The 20,649-nt window shown below is 42.3% G+C and overlaps 1 protein-coding gene across 1 annotated transcript; it reads right to left on the bottom strand.

Annotated features, from left to right (window-relative positions):
- Positions 1 to 7,598: 7,598 nt before the first annotated feature.
- Positions 7,599 to 19,131, bottom strand: SLC40A1 (solute carrier family 40 member 1). Its single transcript, XM_088526974.1, has 8 exons — positions 19,077 to 19,131; positions 18,931 to 18,998; positions 14,736 to 14,895; positions 14,021 to 14,136; positions 13,573 to 13,699; positions 10,348 to 10,590; positions 8,628 to 9,284; positions 7,599 to 8,030 (listed from the first exon to the last, which is right to left on the bottom strand). The coding sequence occupies exons 1-8, from the start codon at positions 19,114 to 19,116 to the stop codon at positions 7,711 to 7,713; spliced, it is 1,731 nt and encodes a 576-aa protein (XP_088383100.1). The 5' UTR covers positions 19,117 to 19,131; the 3' UTR covers positions 7,599 to 7,710.
- Between the last annotated feature and the right edge of the window lie 1,518 nt (positions 19,132 to 20,649).

The raw sequence follows: 20,649 nt of genomic DNA, 5'->3' as shown, positions 1-20,649 counted from the left end.
TTACCTGAAAACTGCAAACAGGTTTTGCTTCTTATCCTTCCTTTTTTTTTTTTTTTAGTTTTCAGCAGTAAATGACTGAGATTATCTGACGGGGTGGATTAATGGGTCTCCTCATTCATCAGGCCCAAGATATGAGTGGCCTGTGTAACTAAAACTTCAGTCCCTGTCATTAGGGTGACTAGTCTCACTCCAGGTGACTTCAGAACAGGAGTAAGACCTAGAGGCAGTTTTCTGCAGTGTGATCACTGATGGTTAATGATCTGGGGCTGAGGAAGCAGGGAAGAATGACAAATTCTCTTAAATAAAATATAATTCTGAAGAGTACAGAGATTTACGTGATGACTGGAAAAGAGTTGATCGCAGACTCATGAATTTCATTTTGTAGAACCCTCTTGTATCTTGTACTTTATGGAGCACTTTCTGTTTCTGTCATGTTTTATGCTCTTTTGTTTTGGATACCCCCAGTCTCAGCCGTCCAGTATAATCTTCTCACTTCGGACTTCTTTGTAGTCCTGCCTCCCTCCCCCAGGCTCTGTTGCCATCAGATGCATGCTGCTGCATGCTGAAAACCCCTCAGATCTGTCTTTTCCATTTCTAGCCAATGTTGCCGATGTTCGTACTCAAAGCTTCCATAATCTGTTCGCTTTGTCCATCTGACTCATCCTTATATACCTCCAATAATGTCTGTATCACTTCCTCAGAACTTGTAAAATAGCTGCTTCCTTTTTTTTTTTTTCCCACATTCATATATGTAAGCAAATTTAGCAGAATAAAAACATATGGTAAAAGTTGCAGCCAGTGCTACTGAAGCGAGCTATTCATCCCTATTTGAAATGACAGGAGTGACATTTATTTCAAAAATGACAATTGCAGCTGCCTCAGTCATCTCGTTACATAGCCCTGGGTGGTGGGCAAGGCCGGCACCATGATGGTGATTCCCTGGAAACCTCAGACAACCCAAATGAAGCGCTACTCATGCAAAATGCTGCTTCTGTGTGGCAACAATTCCACAAAGCTCTCCCTCTCCTCTCCCTTTTTTTCTCTCTCTCTCTCTCTCCTGCTGTCAGATTTGTCAATGAATATGAAGCTATCCACAACAAATTGGTGATGCCCTGGAAATGTATAAACCTAGAGATCAGCACCTATTCTGGTACGCTACCCCGCGCCTCTGTGGATGTGGATGTACCTGGCTAGGGTTGAGGAAGATGCTGATCTGTACTGTTATTTTTTAGCTTAGGTAAGCAGATGAAATGACCCTTACTTTCCTTTACAGCCCTGAGTTTCAACTGGTAACCTAAGTTAATACTCGAGTTAAGTCAAGCTGCCATTTCTTTACTGAGAATTTAGTCTTGGTTAGCTAAGTAGAACTGAGTAACTGCAGAAGTTGCTAATTGTGGAGGGAGGACATACCTGTGTATTCATCTCAGGAAAAACACCTCACTGTTATTGTCTAATTGAGCTGCTTTGAATCCAAAGAATAAACATCCTCACATCAGATTCCTGTGTGCACTGAATCATAGAACCCTAAAGGTTAGATGGGACCTCTAGGGATCATCTAGTCCAACCCCTTGCACAATATACACTAAAAGTGGATCAATCTCACTTTGCAACCACACAGACCCACAAAATTAAAAAAAAAAGAAATTGAACAACAGAACAGTTTCTTTTTTCCCTCTCTTGATTAATTAGGAGGCAAATTACACAGGCAGGGAAAGTAATTAAAGCTGATGAGGTACATGTTATTCTTTTGCAGATATGGTGGCTTTGCACTGAGGCTGGTGGCGTCTGCCAGTTTCATGCATCAACTAAGGCAAGCAAAATTTTAGGAGAAAAAGAGCCAAAGCGTGACTTGGGCACATGAAAATCACTTGAAAGGCTATTTTGGGACAGTAAACACAGGGAAACAAGGCAGTAAAGTTCAAGGTCCTGAAGTGTCCGTTATATAAATTACTGTTTCTTTGTCATATGACAATTTCTTTACAAAATGAAGAGAAATGTTATGTCATAAAACCAAATAAAAGCCTCCTGACCCTTATACGCTCTCAAGATATTTCAAGTGGGGAAGAAACTTGTCAAAAGACATTGGGGAGACTTTTCTGTACAAAACTTTTTCCCATGGGAGAAACATTTCCTTTAGATTCCCGCCACGGGCATGTGCTACCTCAAGTGGCATTTTGTGTGCCCCCCTCCAGAAACTGACTCTGCTCTAGCAGAGTGTGTATTTTGTGTAGGGGAATTTGTTCCTGACGCCATCCGCTCAGTCCACCAATACATTGAGGTTATGCTACTGAAATTGGTCCCCACGTGCATCACGGGTTGTTCCTCCGCGTGCGGCCAGGCAGTGCCAGTGGCAGGGCAAGCTTCCGTGGGGCACAGGTGAACAAATGCAAACATGCGTGCTTGTAATGTGCATCTAAAATGGTTCTCTCTGTTTTGTTTAATTTATTTTCACTCCTCTGAAACTCTTGTCAAAGCTGTCCCAAGGAATGGATTCTCTGTTTTGTTTAGTTACCTTTCAAAGATAAATGGCGTGCAGCACACTTTATACTGTAAACAGTAACTTTGACTGGCCCCACTCCAGTAACAGCTGAACAAATATTTCTAACACAAGCAACTCGTCCTTCCTCTTTCTCAGCTGGAAAGACAACATATTTTCATAACTCTCTGTCAGTTCTTATGTCTAATGCGGTCAGTTCCTGGAGGGAAGCTGTCAGATGTAAAGGAATCCAAACATTACATCTACCCTTCCAGTAGCCTTAAGCCAAAATATGCCTTTCTAGAAGGAGACCCAGAAAACATGCGCTCCGTATCCTCCAAGGTAAGATCCATAGCTCCTATTTAAATCAGCAGGCTCTGGACAGGAAAAAGAGATCAAAGCTGCAGACTGTATAGGAGATGTATATGTATAATGTAGGCTGGCTTTTGGAAAATACCTTCTGCAAATGTGTTTAATGAAAATGAGTGCCAGGCTTCTATGACCAAAATAACTGGAGAGAAAGACAAGTATTTCTAACTGCCAGGCTAGAAAATAGTGAGAAAGACTTTGTCTACTTAAAGAAGGCTCTTCACTAGAATAATATGGGCATTAATCCAGACACATCATTTTGAGTCTTTAGCGCTTATGTTCTCAAGCATGAGATTATACATGATTCCCATCCTCCTTAACATCCTCAGATATTGTTATCATGTCACCTCTCAGTCTTTATAGGATCTTAATTCTTGTCTTATGTTTTCGGGACCTCCAATTGCACCCATGAGGCTTCTGTCCATTTAGTGCTGCTGTTGAAGAAAGATAGGAAGGAAAACCCAATGCAGTAGTCAGCTCATGAATCGCACAGGCTCCAGTGCTGGTTACATTTCCCATTTCATGTTATGGAGTTGAGCAGTGTTTGGCCTTTGCTGTGCTACGGCCTGCATTAACATTAGGTGTTCCCAATCCAGCATTACAGTGGTCCATATAAGTGTTCCTGCTTAAATGTAGTGCCTGACACTTGTCTACATTGGATTTCATCTTTTTTTCCAGACCACTTTACCAACTTGTTGAGGTGATACATATTGATTAGAGTACATGTTATGGGCTTATCACATGCCCTCACTTTTCACCCTTGTTTCCTAAGGATAGAGGACTTTTGCAATCAGAGTGTCCTCTGTGCCCTGCACGCCACCATCGCTTCCTGCCAAACAGCCTCGCAGTCAGCTGGTGAATTCTGTAGAAATTTGATGAAAGACCTCAAAGCAGACTTTGTTTTTGCTGCTGAAGGAGCAACTTATTTTGAGGCTCCGGTATGCTGCCAGTGTGATGCCAATATTCTGTAGATTGTCCTTCCCATGCCCAAAGGGTACCGTGTCTGTGAGGAATAAACAGCTGTGCTTTCTGAATCAGTCCCTATTGCTGCAACAGCTGCTCATTCTGCTAACTCTTGTTACATCAGGGATGGCCCTGATGTATTTTATTTTGCCCAAAGGAGGGCTCAGGTATATACAGCAGGGTCCAGCATACCTTCCCCTTCCCTTGTCTGCCAGAGGAGCACAGCCTGACTGTTTAAATGCAAGTAGCTTTCTGGGCATTTATGAAGGAAGAAGAGCTCTAACTGCATGTGTGAAAACAGATTGCTCCCTCAATCTGTATGTAGAACAAGAGTGCAAAGCTGGGATTTGTGTGCTTTTCTTGTGACAAAATTCAGTAAAAGCTGAACTAGGGAGAAATACTGCCTTGCATGAAGATGAGCTGAAGTGTTGGAATAAAGCACTGTCACACAGCTTGCATGTTGTCCACGCACTTTGCCCATTTTCAAGCTAACATCCTCGTGCAGCTTACACGGCCTTTCAGAGCTAGAAGACGTTGTCTGTCAGTTCAAGCAGGAGCTGGAGACACAAACTTACTCTCGGGGCAAAATACTCCTGTATTTTAAACCTAGAACGATTATAGCATGATACCGATCAAACACAAGCAGAGGAAAAAAAAAGGGAGTACGGAAGGTAAGAGGTTCTAGGGAAAGATAGGAATGAAGAGTACAACATGCCATATTCCTAGAGGACCTGAAAACAGGTCAGTTTGACTACGTAAGGAGGCAATAGCATCTCCCTGCAGCTGGGTTGTAGTAAATACCAATCTATTGGTTGCATTCTTCTTCGGCAGAAACATCATCTTTACCCTGAATTATTTGGGGTTTGCTTGTAATTCTGAAGTATTGTTTCAAAGTCAAGAAGAGCCCATGACTTGGGATTGACTCAGTAGCATCTGCCAGTTTTTACTCCTGAAAAGCACCAGACATTTTTTGAAATGAAGCGCTTGTTCTCCACTTCTCTGTGCTTCTTGACTGTTTCCACACATTGATTATGGAAACCTTAATCCTTAGGATCCGTTAGATGCAGCATATCACAATGCACGTGTCCACAAACTGAATAATACAAGAGAAATAAATCTTGAAGCAAATTTATTCAAAAGCTTTATTAACAAGATTAATATATCAATCAATACTATGTCCAGCATAAAGTTGTATAACAAAATATGCTATTCTGGTAAGATTGATATTTTAGTGTGCACATTTTAAGGGCAATTTACATCCAAATTGGACATCCAAAAAATAAATAAATAGGCCAAAATGCTTACTTAGCAAAAGTCCTGCTAAGTAAAATTTCAGACTCCACATTACTTCAAATCAGTAAGTGTCTATGTATATGTTAAAGATATAAACACACATCGGTGTGTGCTCAAGCAGCACAATTTTTGACATTTTTTGACTAGGTCTGAAAAAATATGCCTGACTTCCAATACAGATGTCTCTATTCCTGTTAAAGCTAAAGACCTTCTTGCTATTTTGATCTTTTAGGATTGTCCTGGCATCCAGTCACGTATTCTTTGCATGCATAAACTTCTAGCAAGAGTATGCATGCAAAATCTGAAGGACCAGCCCCCTCCTAATGCTACTTTTTTGGCTTGAGATCCAGATGCCAGCATGCACTGAGATTGTGAAACAAAAAGCTACTCTGACATAAGAATAAGGCTACATTGCTCTTCAGAACAAAACCAACTTTGGGAACATGTGGAAATAGGGACTTCTTGGGGGAGGACAGGCAGCCAGAGCAGTGCCTGGTGCCCCACGCTACCAGATCAGGCTTCAGGAACTGGGCATTTATGTAGGCTAGAGAAAGCCCCCCATGAAATGCATTTTCAGCTTTCTCTGATGGACGGTGAATGGCACATATACGGTGGCATTCAGGTGTTCCTGAAAGTGCAATATAGGGGCACTTACTGACATTAATACCTTTATTTTCAGCAATATTAAAGTCTGGTCCCAACTTAGTTAACAGATGTATGGAAACACAACATATTTGGCAAAGCAGGGATTTTGCTAGCGTACTTCAAAGTTCCTTATTGGTTCAATCCTACTTGCTGTGCAGCCTCTACTCATGTACTGTAGAGGCTACCTTGGGGCAGCTTGATTCTGCAAATCTAGACAAGCTTGCTCTAATTCTCTTCTGACTTTTAAAATTTTGCTGATAGCAAAATTCCCTTTTGCTGTAGATTTCCTGTTGATACTCAGGACTGAGTCAGATTTGAAAAAATACTCTACCTATTTCACTATTATAATAAAAAAAATAAAAAAGGAAGCTTGGTCAAAGTATAAACACTTACAGATCTAATGAAAATATCCCTGAGAGCCTTTCAGTTATGATCACTTTTGGTCTATTAGAGAAAATTGTTATTACATCCAGTTATTGAATACCAAGGGCTACAATGAGGTTGTACTTTGTATTCCCATTCATTCAGCCCCTTCACAAAATATCACATCTGAGATAAAAACTACTGGGTTTTTTTACATTCTGTTTAGACTGATAACATACTCATTTTTTTTTAATTTCTTACGATAACTGGCCTAGATTCAGCCCTAGTGTAACGCCATTAATGTCCATGGAGTTGATACGCTGACATTCCAGGGTTGAAGTCTGGCAACATAGATGACTACTAAAGAAAGTACCTAAAATAAAAACTTTAAAAACTCAGCAACCTGTAAAAAATACCTTATTTTTCATTCTTCTGATTTTGCAAACAAACATTTAACAAAGATTTAACTTTAAAAATCATACTGTCACACCAAAGAAAAACTTGGAATACTGCAAGATTCAACTCCACTGAAAAGCAAAGTGCTTAGAGTAGCTTCCACAAAAGTGCATAAATGGCTAATGACAAATAAAAGCACTGTGTTAGTACATGTGCAGGGTCAAATAATGCAAGAACTTCTTGAAATCAAAAGGATAACCATTCTCCATTTGTCTGAAGTTCCTCAAGGGTCACACAGTCCAATGGTGGATACTGTTTTAGAGGCATCTTAGAATCAACTTTAAGTTGTAAAATCCAACTAACTGTAAAGCAAGTGTAAGAAATCCACTTTTTAGATGTGTTTTGCCTGGACTAGTAATCGTTTTCTGCATCAGCTTTTAATAAGGTCTCTTAAAGCAATGCCATTTGAAAATAAACCAAAGCTGCTTGTATTCTAAGGCAAAGGCTAAATTAGCCCTTGGTTTACCTTTCTGTACCAGTACTCCTGACCTTAGCACTCTCTGCTGCAAACTTGAGCAGATCTGGCATTTAAATGCTATGCTTTTATAATGTTACATCAATAGCTTCTACTAAAATGAGGTTATATGCTTTACTTTATGAAGCGCAAAAGCATAATATAATATTTTGCACCTAGCGCTCATCTAATTTGTAAGAAAACATGAAAAGCTGCACCGGTGTTTCTGTAAAGTTAAACCAGAATAGGTGTATTTTGGTAAAACACCAGAACAGGTCTGAGATTCCCTTCAGACCTCCAAGAAAGATTTTATCCACTTTGGCAAAAGAGGAGTAATATGTAGAAAAAAAGAACTAGAAAAAAACCTTATTTTGCTCAATGAACAAATATGGACAAAATGAGTACGTAAAACTGTCAAACAGTATCAGGATGTAGGAGAGGGACATAAATTTGAAGTTGTTCTGATCAAATACTTTATCTGTAATTTCTGGGGATCCTTTCAAATGCCAGCTGTTAAGATCCAACTAGGTTGTCCCTAGTCCAAAGTGCAATGTATAGGTTCACCGTGAGATGACTTACTTCTTTTGGCAAGGCTTCCTTAAATATGCATTCAACTCTAGAGAAACACCTTAGACTGCTTTTTGTGACCATTTCTATACATCTAACTGTGATGCATGTGTAGCAAAATCTTTCAGACTGTAGATGTATTAGCAGGTGGTGAGCTGTCAGAGACTGCTTTGGGATCAGGAGTGCAACATGCAAAAAGCTGTGTTCCCAAAGCTTTTTGGGCAAATCTGAAGTACATTATGTGACCCATTGCAACAAAAGACACAGAAATAAGCACCAATAAGCCAAAAGCTTCAGGGTTAGGGGCCAAGATGACCATGATGAAGTGCAGCAGATCAAGAAGGTAATTCATGGAGTTTTGGACACCATTGATGATGCCTCTTTCAGATTCCATCACGTTTTCTTGGAGCAATTGTGTGACAGTCAAATCAAAGGACCAAAGGCCTATGGAGAGAAAAGACAGTTAGTTATCCACACTACTGGACTTCTCAGCTCCCATTACTGGCACAAATTTCTGTGAACACTCAGATTTGCCTGAAATATAAAGGACAAACTAGCCACTAATCAGACAGACCAGCACAATCGATAGCAAAGCAAAAATAAATAGCTCTTTACTTCCTTAAATAATACACAGTTTGACATGTTAACACCTATTACGTGTTGAAGCAAGACTTCTATCAAACAAACAGTGTTTTGCTCAACTTCGCTCAATAAGGTACTTGCTGTTCCTTATTTAAATGGCGATTTTACATCTTAAAATGTATTCATAGTAGTAACTATTACTTATTGCTGCATAAGAGCATGCTTGCAAAGAAGTAGTTATATTTTAAACTCTTAAGTTGGAACTGCAGTCTGAATTAGCAATGCTACTGTACCCTCCTTTGGACATTAGTGTAATTAAGTAAGTCTCAGAAATGCTGTGGAACACTCAAATGCAGCCAACAATTCTAAATTCAGCTTTGTATTTAGCTGACAAGCTCTGCAAGTTCTAGAATTAAACACAGTCAACAAGTCAGATTTTAATACCAATATGCTACTCACCAACTCTAGCAGCAATGACTCCTGCGAACAGGAGACTAACAGAGATTAAAGGCACAGGCTCAGGACTCATCTCTGGGTCACCGTTACCAGGAGCGGACCCGTTCAACAAGGTGGGCATTCCAGTTGCAAAAGCCACTTCAGACTTATCTCCCGGAGAGGCAATGGTGGGTAAGGGTTCACTTTCAAACAGCCTGGCGCTGATGTCGGCAAAGGGGGAGACAGTCAGGTCCAGGGGGCTCCCCGGCATGAACACGGAGATGGCGCACAGGGTGAGGCAGGCAAACTGCGCCGCCCCGGACACCAGGCCCGTGCGAACCAGGCCGCACCTGCGGCGGAGCCACGTGAAGGCCACTGTGCCCAGGATGCCCGTGACCGCCGAGGCCCCCATGAGGAGGCTGAGCACGGAGCCGCTCAGACCCTGAGTGTACGCGTAGCCTGTAGTGATACAATCAAAGCCCAGAACAGTCATGTAGAGAAACGCGAGGCCCATGCCTGCGAGGAACACTGGCTGGTTGTAGTACGCGACCCAGCCATCACGGAAGGTGATGAAGGGCTCGGCGATCCGCGCGGCGCAGCCGACCTCCTTCTCCGGCTGAGGCTCGGCCACGTCTTTCTCAACAATTAGCTGCACTCCTTCAGCGGGTTTCGTGTCACTCTCTGCAAGCAGAAATGTTGCTGTTAGGTGCTCGCCTGGCAGGAAAGGGCAAAGTGTGAGCTGCAAGAGTACTGCTCACAGTGAGCATTCAGTGTTCACGTGTCCTTAATTCCCTCCAATAAGACCAAACTGCAGTTTAGTTTGTTAAATTGGTGGGAAAGGAACAGGTGATGCTTTTGTCTTGATGCACTTCTTGTGACCAAATGTTCCAAACTTCCATAAAGAAAATAATAGATATTAGGTAATGCTATTTTCTATTTATTTTTATTTTTTTAAAAATGTTTGAATGCACTGATCACAAGAAGGAAATACTTAATTCTCTAGCAGCATCTCATGTTATAGCAGAGAAGCTTGGAGAAAAAAACAAAAAACAAAAAACAAACAAAAAAAAAACAAAAAAACAAACACAAAAAACTCCCCATACACTAAAAGAAAAACATTTTCCAGACTTGATTTTAGAATCCCAAGATTTTTATATTAAAGGAGCCGAAGTGGAATTACAGAAGCAAGGCACCACACTTTCACTGTTCATAAACAAATCCAAATACCAGAGTGGTACTTGGATTAGTAGTATGGATAGAAACTATAAAAAAGGAGAAACTCTACTTATCCTAGCTAGATAGTTTATCCTATCTACCACCTATTCCACAACTTCCTGAAAGCCTGCAAGTGAAGTGCTGCATGTAAGTAGAGTCCAGCTAGGAGGAAAAATCCTATACAAATAGCTTGCTTGTAGACACTATCAAAGCGCTTTGTTGGCACATTAGATGGAAGACAGATGGATATTCATCAACATCAACCAGCTCTAAACAGGGCAGGATTGCTCTAAAGGATCAACTAAAAGGAAAGGATTCATCCTTTAGCTGATTTTATGGGATACCTGTAATAGCTGGAGTAAGAAGCATTGTTACTTATTGTCCTGGTGTTTTTGACCCAAACCAAAAAGCTAAAAAGCTGTATCCTCAAAACAGCATCCAAGCAAGATAGAAAAATAATTAAGTTTTGCTTTGACCAGTGCAGGAAATATATGCTGGTTTTGAACAGATACTTCAGTACTTTCAATACCTTTCTTTACATTCAGCTGTTTCAGTTCTGATTCTTCAACTTTCGAAGACTTGAGAGCCAGAGACGGGGTTTTCTGATAGACTTTCCAGAGCAGCAAATATTCCACACACATAGACATCAGGTTCCAACCCGAAATGAATCCACAGCCAATCATTGGAGAGCCAAACGTCATTATCTGCCCAACCGCCATGGGGGCCAAGATATTGGTCAACTGGTCAATTCTTCGTATTGTAGCATTCATGTCTGTCAGAGATTGAGAATATGAAGTGCTTGCTTACAGTTACAGAGAAATATTAACACATGAGAACAGCCCATAAGCATACATCAAGCTCCAGAACATATGAAGTCAAGGAAAGACCCCTGACAAGTGACTTCACTTGCAGCAGGACTGCAAACTAGAAGCATTTTTGTGTGCTCCATAAATCATAATGAGAAAAAAAAACCCCTAAATTTATTAGAATAAACCAGGTGTTAGTAAGCTAAATTCCCACTCCTCAAGCCTTCCTGGAATAAGGCTTCCAGACTGGGCATGCAAGAATATTTCCACTGCAAAGGCATCGCACACTGCTCCTGCATCCAGGTGACTGGATGTACCCCCCGGCTGCTCTGCAGCACTCAAACCTGGCACGTGCAGTTCCAGACACTAATGGGAATCTTGCGTGGCAGAACATACTCTGTGAAGATACTTTTAGCTATTGCTGCCTCTGCTACTGAGCCATGTACTCCTTAATCTCTCTCTTCCATTCACTTCTAATAACTGGTGACCACACAGTACCCTCAGCGATAGCAGCAGACCTTTGAAATGGATTTGAGTTTCCTTATTGAGTCACATTGGCAGCTGGAACTTGTAGGCCTTCTCAGAACACTTTGAGCAAAGTCCTTGCTGCCGTCTATTCTACGCTTGTATTTTTACAGTCAAAGCAAGGAGCCCCTTCACAGGTTCATGGCTTCCCTTTGCTAAGGATGGGATTTTTCTACTCCCCAATCCTTAGTCAGCCTCAACCTTCAGGCTGCTGCAGGTTCCAACTGACATTGCCCTTCTGTCTTTAAGAGTTGATGGATGCTGTTAGTACTAAACACTGTGAAGCCCTGATGCACTATCTCATACTCTTTTTAGGATCCTATTATGAAAACAGCTTTTAACAAATGAGTGAAATTGTAAAGCAACATGAATCTGCTATTTCTGAATCTGCTGTGGATCCAATTGCTTGGTGATTCAAAGATATGTTTAAGTTATTCTGAGTTCAAAAGTTGTAAGTTGGAGTTGATATTTTCCTTTAGAAATTCCAAAAATAAAGGTACATTGAGTTATTTACCTAAGGCTAGCATTTGGAACCTTGAGATATGCAAGAATCGGAGAATGAAAAGACTAATCAGTGATTAAGGTCAATGTGATGGGGGGGAAAAAAAAAAAAAAATCAAGACAGCTTTTATCTGCTTAGTCCATCAAGTTAATTAAGACCCTTCTTTAAGGACACTAACAATACAAAAATAGAAAAATAAAATGCCACATTGATAGCAGATACTGGTTTCTATTAGGTTATCTTAAGAATGCACAAATTACATTATGATTGACCATACAACCCTATACCTGCCTGGTAGAGCTGTGAGATTTGCTGAGCTTTTGTTTTACTCTTTTACATAACGTTGCCTCAGTCCCCAGGCACCTCTTGCCTGGTTTCCAACACAGAATGGTCACCTCACACTGTCTGAAGTCACAGCAGACAGGACTGCCTGCTGTGCAGTTCTCTGCAGGTGTGGTCTGTGCCTTATCTCATGTGTAGAAGTACAGGGGGTGGGGGATGATTTGCTGAATATGATCTAACACAGGAAGAAAGGTTAATGAGAGCCATTAGGGACTTAAGGCTTCTATGGATACAATTATTTTTCCGACTTGTGATTCATATGTATAAGGCATGACCTAAAAAGGCACTGCAAGGTCAAAATAAAAGCTACAAGGAAAAATTGTGCACTGGGAAATGAAATTCTGAGACTTCTCTATCCTCTCTTGAGGGAGGGGAAGAGCCTCACTTACTAGAGATTGACCTAATAATATAAAGGTCCAAAGCCCAGAACTTAGGCATAAGAATGAAATTTTATGGACAATTTAGGTAGCTTTAAATAAAATATTTCATAGAACTGAAGTGTTGCCTGAGCCTGGAGGCACCTAAACTCCACAAATATACTCAAAACTTAGACACAGAGTTACCTCAGTGAACTGTGCATCTTGGCACAGAGGAGCTTTCCATTGCCTTGTCTGTACTTCACTATCAGTTCCTCTATCTAAAAGGGCTCAACTCCCCTTACAGGCTTATACAGAGTCCACAGAAAGTGTTCAAGTTAGTAATGAAAGACAGTGCTTCCCACACTGTGTTGTGTGGGAAGCAGAGCAGCAACGCAGCCAGGCATTGATCACATCTCTGATGAGCCCTGGATACTCTCCCAGCCAAGTTCAACATGTCCTTGGCCTGTAGAGGATCACAAACCATCTAACATCCTCATAGTCATGACCATCTAGCTACAGAACTGGAATGGAAGCTCTCTAATGATGCTATGCCACTGGGCAAGAAAGGAAAAAGTAGAAGAAAAATATATTTCATAAGCCAAGAGAGTATTAAGCTTGTAGTCTAATATTAAAGATATCAAAAAACAGATGAGTATTTTGAGTTTTCAGTTCCAAGAGAAGGTAAGTGTTCACAGCTCTGAACTAGGCTCCTCACGCTGTAGAAGTTCAAACTTCAAATTCACAGGACTTTATTTTGGCAGTTTCCTGATCCATGTACTTAACTGTTCTGGACTTCATTCACCCTCTTTGATCTCCATATAAGGAGCCTCCCAGAAGCCTAAAAAAGTATTGCAACACTTGGCTTTAAGTGCCTGAAAGTTAAATAACCAGTGTTTAATAGGAAAAGCTATTTGATTTAAGAGCATGTATGTTTATTTGGTTGACAAAAAAGTAGTTTCTCTTAACAAAGCTGCAGTAGGATTAGATGAAGAACAAAAGCTTAGGGTTATCTAACTGCATTGTAATCACAAATTCGTAACAGTAGTTCCTAATTTCAGCAAGTGTAGTCAAGAACGGAAGGGAAGAAAATAGAGACTGCTCTTTTAAGCTTTTTCCTAACAGTACCTAGAACTCAAATGCACTGACCTCTGAAATTCTAACCTAATGTCAAACTTGAAAAGTAAGACACTTTAAGGCATTAAAAAGGCAACATATTTCACCTGCCAGTTTGCTTCTGTCTTCCCCTGCAACCACCACAATCCAGTCCCTCTGAATTGTGATCGCTGTGGCAGTGCTGGCCAAATTGGCAATATTTGCTATCGTGATAACCAGGATATAGCACATCGTCTAGAAAAATGGGGGGAAAAAGTTACGGAGTGAGAAAAGTGATGATGGGAGACCTCCACTGCTACATCACACAACCAAAAACTACAGATTTATGTTTAACCCCATCCAGTTAAGTATTATTCTTCAAATACAAGCTGCCTTTACCAATCCTGACAGGAAGCGAATCACCCCTGTTCGCAATTAGCTTGGATTTTATTTGCCAGTTTTAGCTCATAGAAATGTCTAAAAGGACTAGAAAAGAATAAAAATTCCCTCTTCTTTCTTACGCCCCCCGAAGTTTCCTTGTAAGTTAATTCCTTGTTAACAAGTTTGAGCACTCACAAGAAGCCATCCATGGTATAAGGTCAAGAGCTGTGTCTTAAACAAGAAGATAACCATCAGGATAACACCGCACAGGATGACAGACACATTCTGTACAATCAAGGAGGTCTGGGCCACTGTGTTAAATCAAAGAGAAGAGCAACAATAATGAATGTGAGAACGAGCAAACTATAAGCTTACAGAAAGAGTAGTTAAAGAACAAAGATTCTGTAAATATTTTACCTGTCTAGTTGTTTCCTTCCCCCAGCACCCCTCCCTTCACCAAAAATGGAGGTGTCAATTTAGACTTCATTTTTAATCATCCATTGTCTCAGTCAAATTAATGTCTAATGTAGCTTTGTACCTTTTAAGGTTTATGCCCAGGTAGGCTTTTTCCTCAGCCATCAAAACAAACTGTCTAAATTATTTATTTTAAAATGGTAAAAATAAGAGTTGGTCTAAGTCTCTGAAACTTGCTTTTAATGTGTTGCTGAGTAACACTTTTACATAATTCTTGAAAAGAGAACGTGTATGAAGAACTTGATGTCATGTCATTTATACAACAGGCTAGAGCACATATATTAAAAATAAGTGTTATTCTGAAGCAAAATAATTTTTTAAAAAGACTGAGCTAGCCCAGTTCTCACTTGATTTGATGTATTCACTCCAGTACCTTTGTCTTTTGACATTAGTTTGATCCAGCCTTAAGGAAACAGCCTGCACTGGACATGCTAACCTTTGAGCCTGGAGTTCTTGTCCACCCAGTCTCCAATGATGGCTCCCAGGAGAAGAACTGATCCTGCCACAACCAGCCCATAGACTGCAGTCAGGAGCAAGCTGTTTCCATAAAGTTCAACCAGGAACACGGAGACAGCAAAATGCCACATACGATCTCCCTTTAAAAATAAAGTACACACACAGCATTACTATTTGCACCTTGGAAGAATACTAGTTGGCTCTCGTATTTTACTGATGTCTTGAAAAACATCTGAATTAACCAAGCATTGGGTTTGTTGCACATGCAGGGCTTTATAAACCATAAACTATCCCCTCCCCTCCAGTTTAACCAAGTATCACTGTGATCATCTGCTCTAGTTTAACAGTATGTTACAGCTTATGCATTACATCAAATTCCAAATATATACTATATTATTACAAAAGTCTGTTGCCAGCCACTTCCAACAAAATCCAGAGAAAACTTAAGACTCTCCAGCACTGATTACCAAATAGATACCACAAGATATTTATTATCATTACTATTTTAATACTTTAAAATACTTGTCTTTAGATGGGCAAAGCTTAAGGCAATTTTAAAACACAAAAGTTGGTCAAGGGTCAGAAAACAATGAAGGACAAATACAGGTAGATCAAGGAAGGCACTGTCCTAAATCTTTTAGGTTTAGTTTTTGACGTCAATGAATTTGAACAATGCTGTATTACTAAGAGGCAGAATATCAGACCTAGTTTATATTTCACCTATCACAACACTGTTTCTTTGATTGTACCTTTTCCATATTCCAATATGCCCCAGCAGCCAAAGTCAGAAAGGTAAAGATGTCTAAACAAAGTAACTTTCATACTGTTCAAAGCATTTGTTACCAAAGAAATCTAGGAATATGTCAGCTAATGACGACACCAGCTATGTTGTCATATGATTGGAGTCATTATCTCCCTGTATTTTTAAGTACATTGCAAGAAGTGCGCTACAGAAAAGGCTTTACTTAATCAATAGCAAAGCAGATAAAGGGAACACTGTTCTAGGGCAGAGGATATGCTTAATAAGGGCCCCTGATGTTAGTCTCCTGCAAACCAAACTGTTCCCTTCCCTCACCTTAAGTAATTGCTGCGTAATGCAGCAATTACAAGTATTTAAGGACCTTTGAAACATGTAGTATCTGAACAGTTGGAGCAGTCACATAAAAGCACTTTTAAAAGAGCATATACCAAGTTTGGCATATGGATTAAAAGAGCAATCAAGATGCATAAAAATCACACTATTTTAAGAGTTAAGGCTACTGCAGACATAATTTAATGAAAACTTTTTAACACAGCAATGTATATATGCATGAAGAATCACCATTTTAACATTTACTGAAGTATTCTGAAGATGGTTTCAAACATTGCAAAGTTTAAACATTCGTATTAGTCTCCTTAACTATAGGCATAGAAATAATTGTGTCCCCATTATAAATAAAATTTCACTTCTAATAGGTTAGAAAATCATCTCATTGCTTTAAAACAAAACCAACAAAAGAATGCAAACAAGCATAAATGACTATTATATGAGAGGGCAAATCTAACATATTACTCTTCCAAGCATCTTAAAATTTTACACTTGCATTCCACAGTTAAGGGTGCAGAAAGAACATGAAAGAACAGAGATAACTTCCTCAAGTCTAGCATTCACTTAAGCTTAATATGACTTCAGCTATTTCCTCACTAAATTCAATTTACAGTGTGTGCAGGTGGATTACATGTAAGTTTTGATTTGCCTTAGGGAGCCTTTGTGTTTGAAAATCATCTTCTAAAACGTATTTCTCACTAGGAAAACCTCGTAAGTTTTTCCCTTATTTTTCAGTTACTGAATTCTGTTAACAAAGAGAAAAATCTTGAAAAGTTAAGCATGCAAAAGTCAGCAATAGTCACTGTTGGAGTGACAAACCCAGTCTCACTTGAGACATCCAGAACGATTCCCCTGACTTCAGTGAGACTAATTTTGCTACAGGACCCATTTCAGGAACCTGTAAGCTCTATTTAACCTCATCCAACTTATTCACCCAGGGAGCTTTGATCAGGCCAATTTACACAGACAGCTTTGGGAATAATCAAGGCTGTTCCAACCTGGAAGCAAGAGTTTCAAGAATTAAAAGCCATAGAGATCAAGTAAAGATAAGCTAGAGCCACAGAAAAACATTCTATTATTAGCAGTTATGAAGCTGTTAAAAAATTTCAAACTAAGTTTACTGAGATATCAATAGTAAATAGCTCTCAAGTGGGCAAAGTCTTGATTATATATACTTGATCCTACCTTTAGATGACTCAATGTAGTGATATTTAAACTTCTTTTAATGAACAACTATAACTGTTAGGCCTAACCATCCTTGTAAAGACTGTTTTCAGTTCTCTAACTAAACTAACAGCCTCTCAGCTTAAGTGTATATAGTCCCAGCTCAGAACTGAAGCCAAGCAGTAGCCAGGCTGCTACTTGATAAAGGGCTTCCTGGACATCTTGAGTGACTGAGATAAGCTGGGAAGCTGCAATACTTATATGACTAATTATTAGTCCAGACAACAACTGGGAGAACAGCTTCACTCTGCTCAATCGCCACTGTGGAGCAACAGATAGGAAAAAGTTATATATGTGAAGCAACAGCATGAAGTCTGAGGTGCCCGTTCAGCAAAGCTATCCTGCCCATTTGCTACAGATCACTGAGGCGACACGCACACTCAGGCACTTTTACTGATCGAGAGAGCCTACAACAATGTAGACTTTGCTCAAATTTGAGCATTTGTAGACATGAGATTTAATCATTTACCTTCTCTCTGTATTTGGGAGTGGCTTGGCAACACAGAAGTTGATCAAGTTCTCTCACCAACAACAAAGATGCATTTTTATTAGTTTTTATTTTGGACACTGACGTTTTAGAGCAAAGCTCCAGTAATTTCAGTTTTGAAAGCACTGGTTGGTGGCCTGCGGAAAACTTTCTTGTTAGAACAGTTCAGACTCCAAGAACATCAAAGCCCAAGAGATGAAAAACACAGTCCTGCAGCCAGTTCTGTCAAAATGGGCAGCGCTGCTCTTACTTTGACAGCTTGGGACAGAAGTTCAGCACAAGAGATGAACACACAGGAGCCAGGAGCGTGTTCCTGGCACTGCTAAGGGCCAAACAGACACCTTGCAGTCTGCTCTCCAGAGCACACACTGTAGTTTTCACACAACGGTCGCCCTTCCACAGGCATTTGAGTAACCCCACTACAGAGCTCTGCTGGCCTCACCAGCAGGGAGCTGGGACAGCCAGGTAAGCAGTTTGGCCCTTGTATTGACAGAACAAACAGCTGCAGGTAACAGCCCTGGACTCTAACTGCAAACCAAATATCACCCGACCCCCTGATTTAAATTAATAATTGCTAAAAATATTGCACTTGAGTAAACAAGTGTTGGATGCCCCTCCAAGCCTTCCTTCCTCCATTAACAGGAGCATCAAGGCGACCTTTTGGATTAGGAAAAGCAGGGCACTGGCAGCACGTGATGCTGTAACTGTTTATCAGGAGCAGGCTCGGTGCTATACAGAGCACACATGAAAACAGTCCAAATCCAGGACTAAAAGATAAATAATGGAACACCTGGAAACAAATATGCCATTTTTGAGCCTAGCTATTTATAGCAAATCAAGACTATATTTCATGATTGTGTATCTTTTAGCTAAGTATTAGTCTGTTTATCATTTTACTATAACAAGGAGCATCAGATTTTTAATTTTCTTTTGATGTTTTGCACAAGTGAAGGAAAGCTGCTACAGTGAGCTACTTCCACACACAAGTGTGCCAGAGGGCACTTTGCCAGAGAAGACCCCTCTGAGAGGCTCTGAGCAGTGTGGGACACCGCAGCAGGAAGCGGCGGTTGCAGACACAGTTTCCCCAGTGCAAGGTAGCACACAAACCCTCCCAGATGCATGTTGCAACGCAGCACGTGCCTTTCCCGAGATACAAGTTGGGGCCGTGCCCCGTTCCGCTCCCTCCGCTCACCCCGAAGAGCATCCCAGGGGTTCTGCGCTGCTGTGTAAGGAACCAGACCCGCGTACTGCGCTTGCAGTTTCCAGGGAAAGCGGAGCACAGCGCAGCACAGGCTGCGGAGGCTACGAGGACTTGCGGGGGGAACCGCGGCTCTGCCTCGCGAGGGCCCCGGGCCGGGCGAGCGCCGCGCTACTCACCCAGGTGGAGAGCCCGTGGCCCAGGTAGAGCAGGAACTTGGCCGACGCCAGGTAGCCCAGCAGCGCGCCTGGGGGAGACACAAGCGACAGCGGCTAAGCCGGGCCCGGCCCCCCGCGCGCCCCCGCGCCCGGCCCCGCGCACTGACCGCAGCAGCGCCGCCGCCCCGGCTCGGCCGCCCGCGCCATGCCGGCCGCGCCGCTCCGCTCCGTGCTTGCCTTCCCCGACTTAGCCAGCACTGTGGCTGAAGTGGGGAGGCGCTGGCCTTATGCGCCGCCGCCCGCGGGCCCCACGCCGCCGCACAGGGCCGAGCGACGGCGGCAGCAGCGCCCTGAGAGGCTCCCCGCGCTGCTGCTCCGCTCGGCACCGCCGCGGCGCCCAAGTGCGGGCGGGCGCGCGCGGCGCCGCCTTTGTACCCGGCCGCGCTCCCGGTCCCGCCCCGGCCCGGGCGCGGTCCCGCCCCAGCCCCGGCCCCGGCCCCGGGCCCGGTCCCTATCCCTGTCCCTGTCCCTGTCCCTGTCCCGGCCCGGGCGCGGTCCCGCCCCAGCCCCGGCCCCGGCCCCGGGCCCGGTCCCTATCCCTGTCCCTGTCCCTGTCCCGGCCCGGGCGCGGTCCCGCCCCGGGGCCGTGCGAAGGCGCCCGGGGCGCTGGGGCCCGGCGGCGAGACCCCCTCGCCCTCCTCCTCTGCGGACATGCGTGCGCCCAGGCAGAGGGGTTGGCAGCGATGGGAGATGCTCCGCCGGCGTCACCGCAGCAAATCCCCACACAAATCCTACGTGAATTCCCACATGATCCCTCCTCGAATGTTAATTAAGTCTGTGACTACGTTTCTTGCCCTGTCAAACGGGGGAAAATGTTCCTTATCTCGCTGATACTGAACCTAACGCGCCGGTTTAAGCACTTTGATTTTTGCACACAGTAAAGTGTGCTACAAACAGTCTCAAACATTGTTATTCGTACTCCAATAAATCCAGCCTGTGCTGGATTGCTTCGTGAAGCCCTTGAGAACATTTCTAAACAGGCAGTTCTTCTCTCTTGGTCTTTTCTCTTGGTCTTCATACCACAGTATTTGCAGACTTCAGATGCACCCACGGAGGCGCTCGATAAGCCACATGGAAGCACTACCTGTTTTACTGGGAATGGCACAGACTCAACAGCCTCACAGCAATTATTTACGTAAATGCTGGAAAGGATTGGAGCCCAGGCCTGCCACAGGCCCGGAGAGGATCTGAGATCTGGAATTGTCACAGGCAGCCTGGAACGAGAGGCGCAAGAGCAGAATTTGGGAGACCCCCCACCCTTCGTTCATCTGAGCCCTGGTGCTTCAAGATGTCCTCAGGTGCAAAACGTTTCTAATGAAACAGATTTCTGTAACCAAGCGGCTGTTGTCTATTGAACCTGTCCAGCAACTAGGACAACAATTCAGCTGTAAGATGTAAACAACAGAAAATGTTTTAATTATTGGCAGGTGCATGACACAAAGAATATTCAAAGTTCATTTCCAGGATAGACATGTCTTGAAAACAGACAGGATGTATTTTGGCTTTAAATCACTGCCCACATCAATGGCACGTTCCATAAACACCGTGCTTGTAATAGAGTTCCAGAATCTAGAGCAATAGCAATTTTACAAAATACTCCCCACAAATGGCACCACTGATTCAACTAAAGAGGTGTGAATAATACTGAGAGACTTCATGTAAACTCCAATCTTACACTTG

The sequence above is a fragment of the Tinamus guttatus genome, unplaced genomic scaffold (assembly GCF_059628265.1).
Source record: "Tinamus guttatus ecotype Peru unplaced genomic scaffold, ASM5962826v1 Tinamus_guttatus_pri_ptg000260l, whole genome shotgun sequence".
In the NCBI taxonomy this organism is placed as follows: Eukaryota; Metazoa; Chordata; class Aves; order Tinamiformes; family Tinamidae; genus Tinamus; species Tinamus guttatus.
Note: the sequence above shows the minus strand (reverse complement) of the source record. Positions and strands in the feature narration are given on the sequence as shown.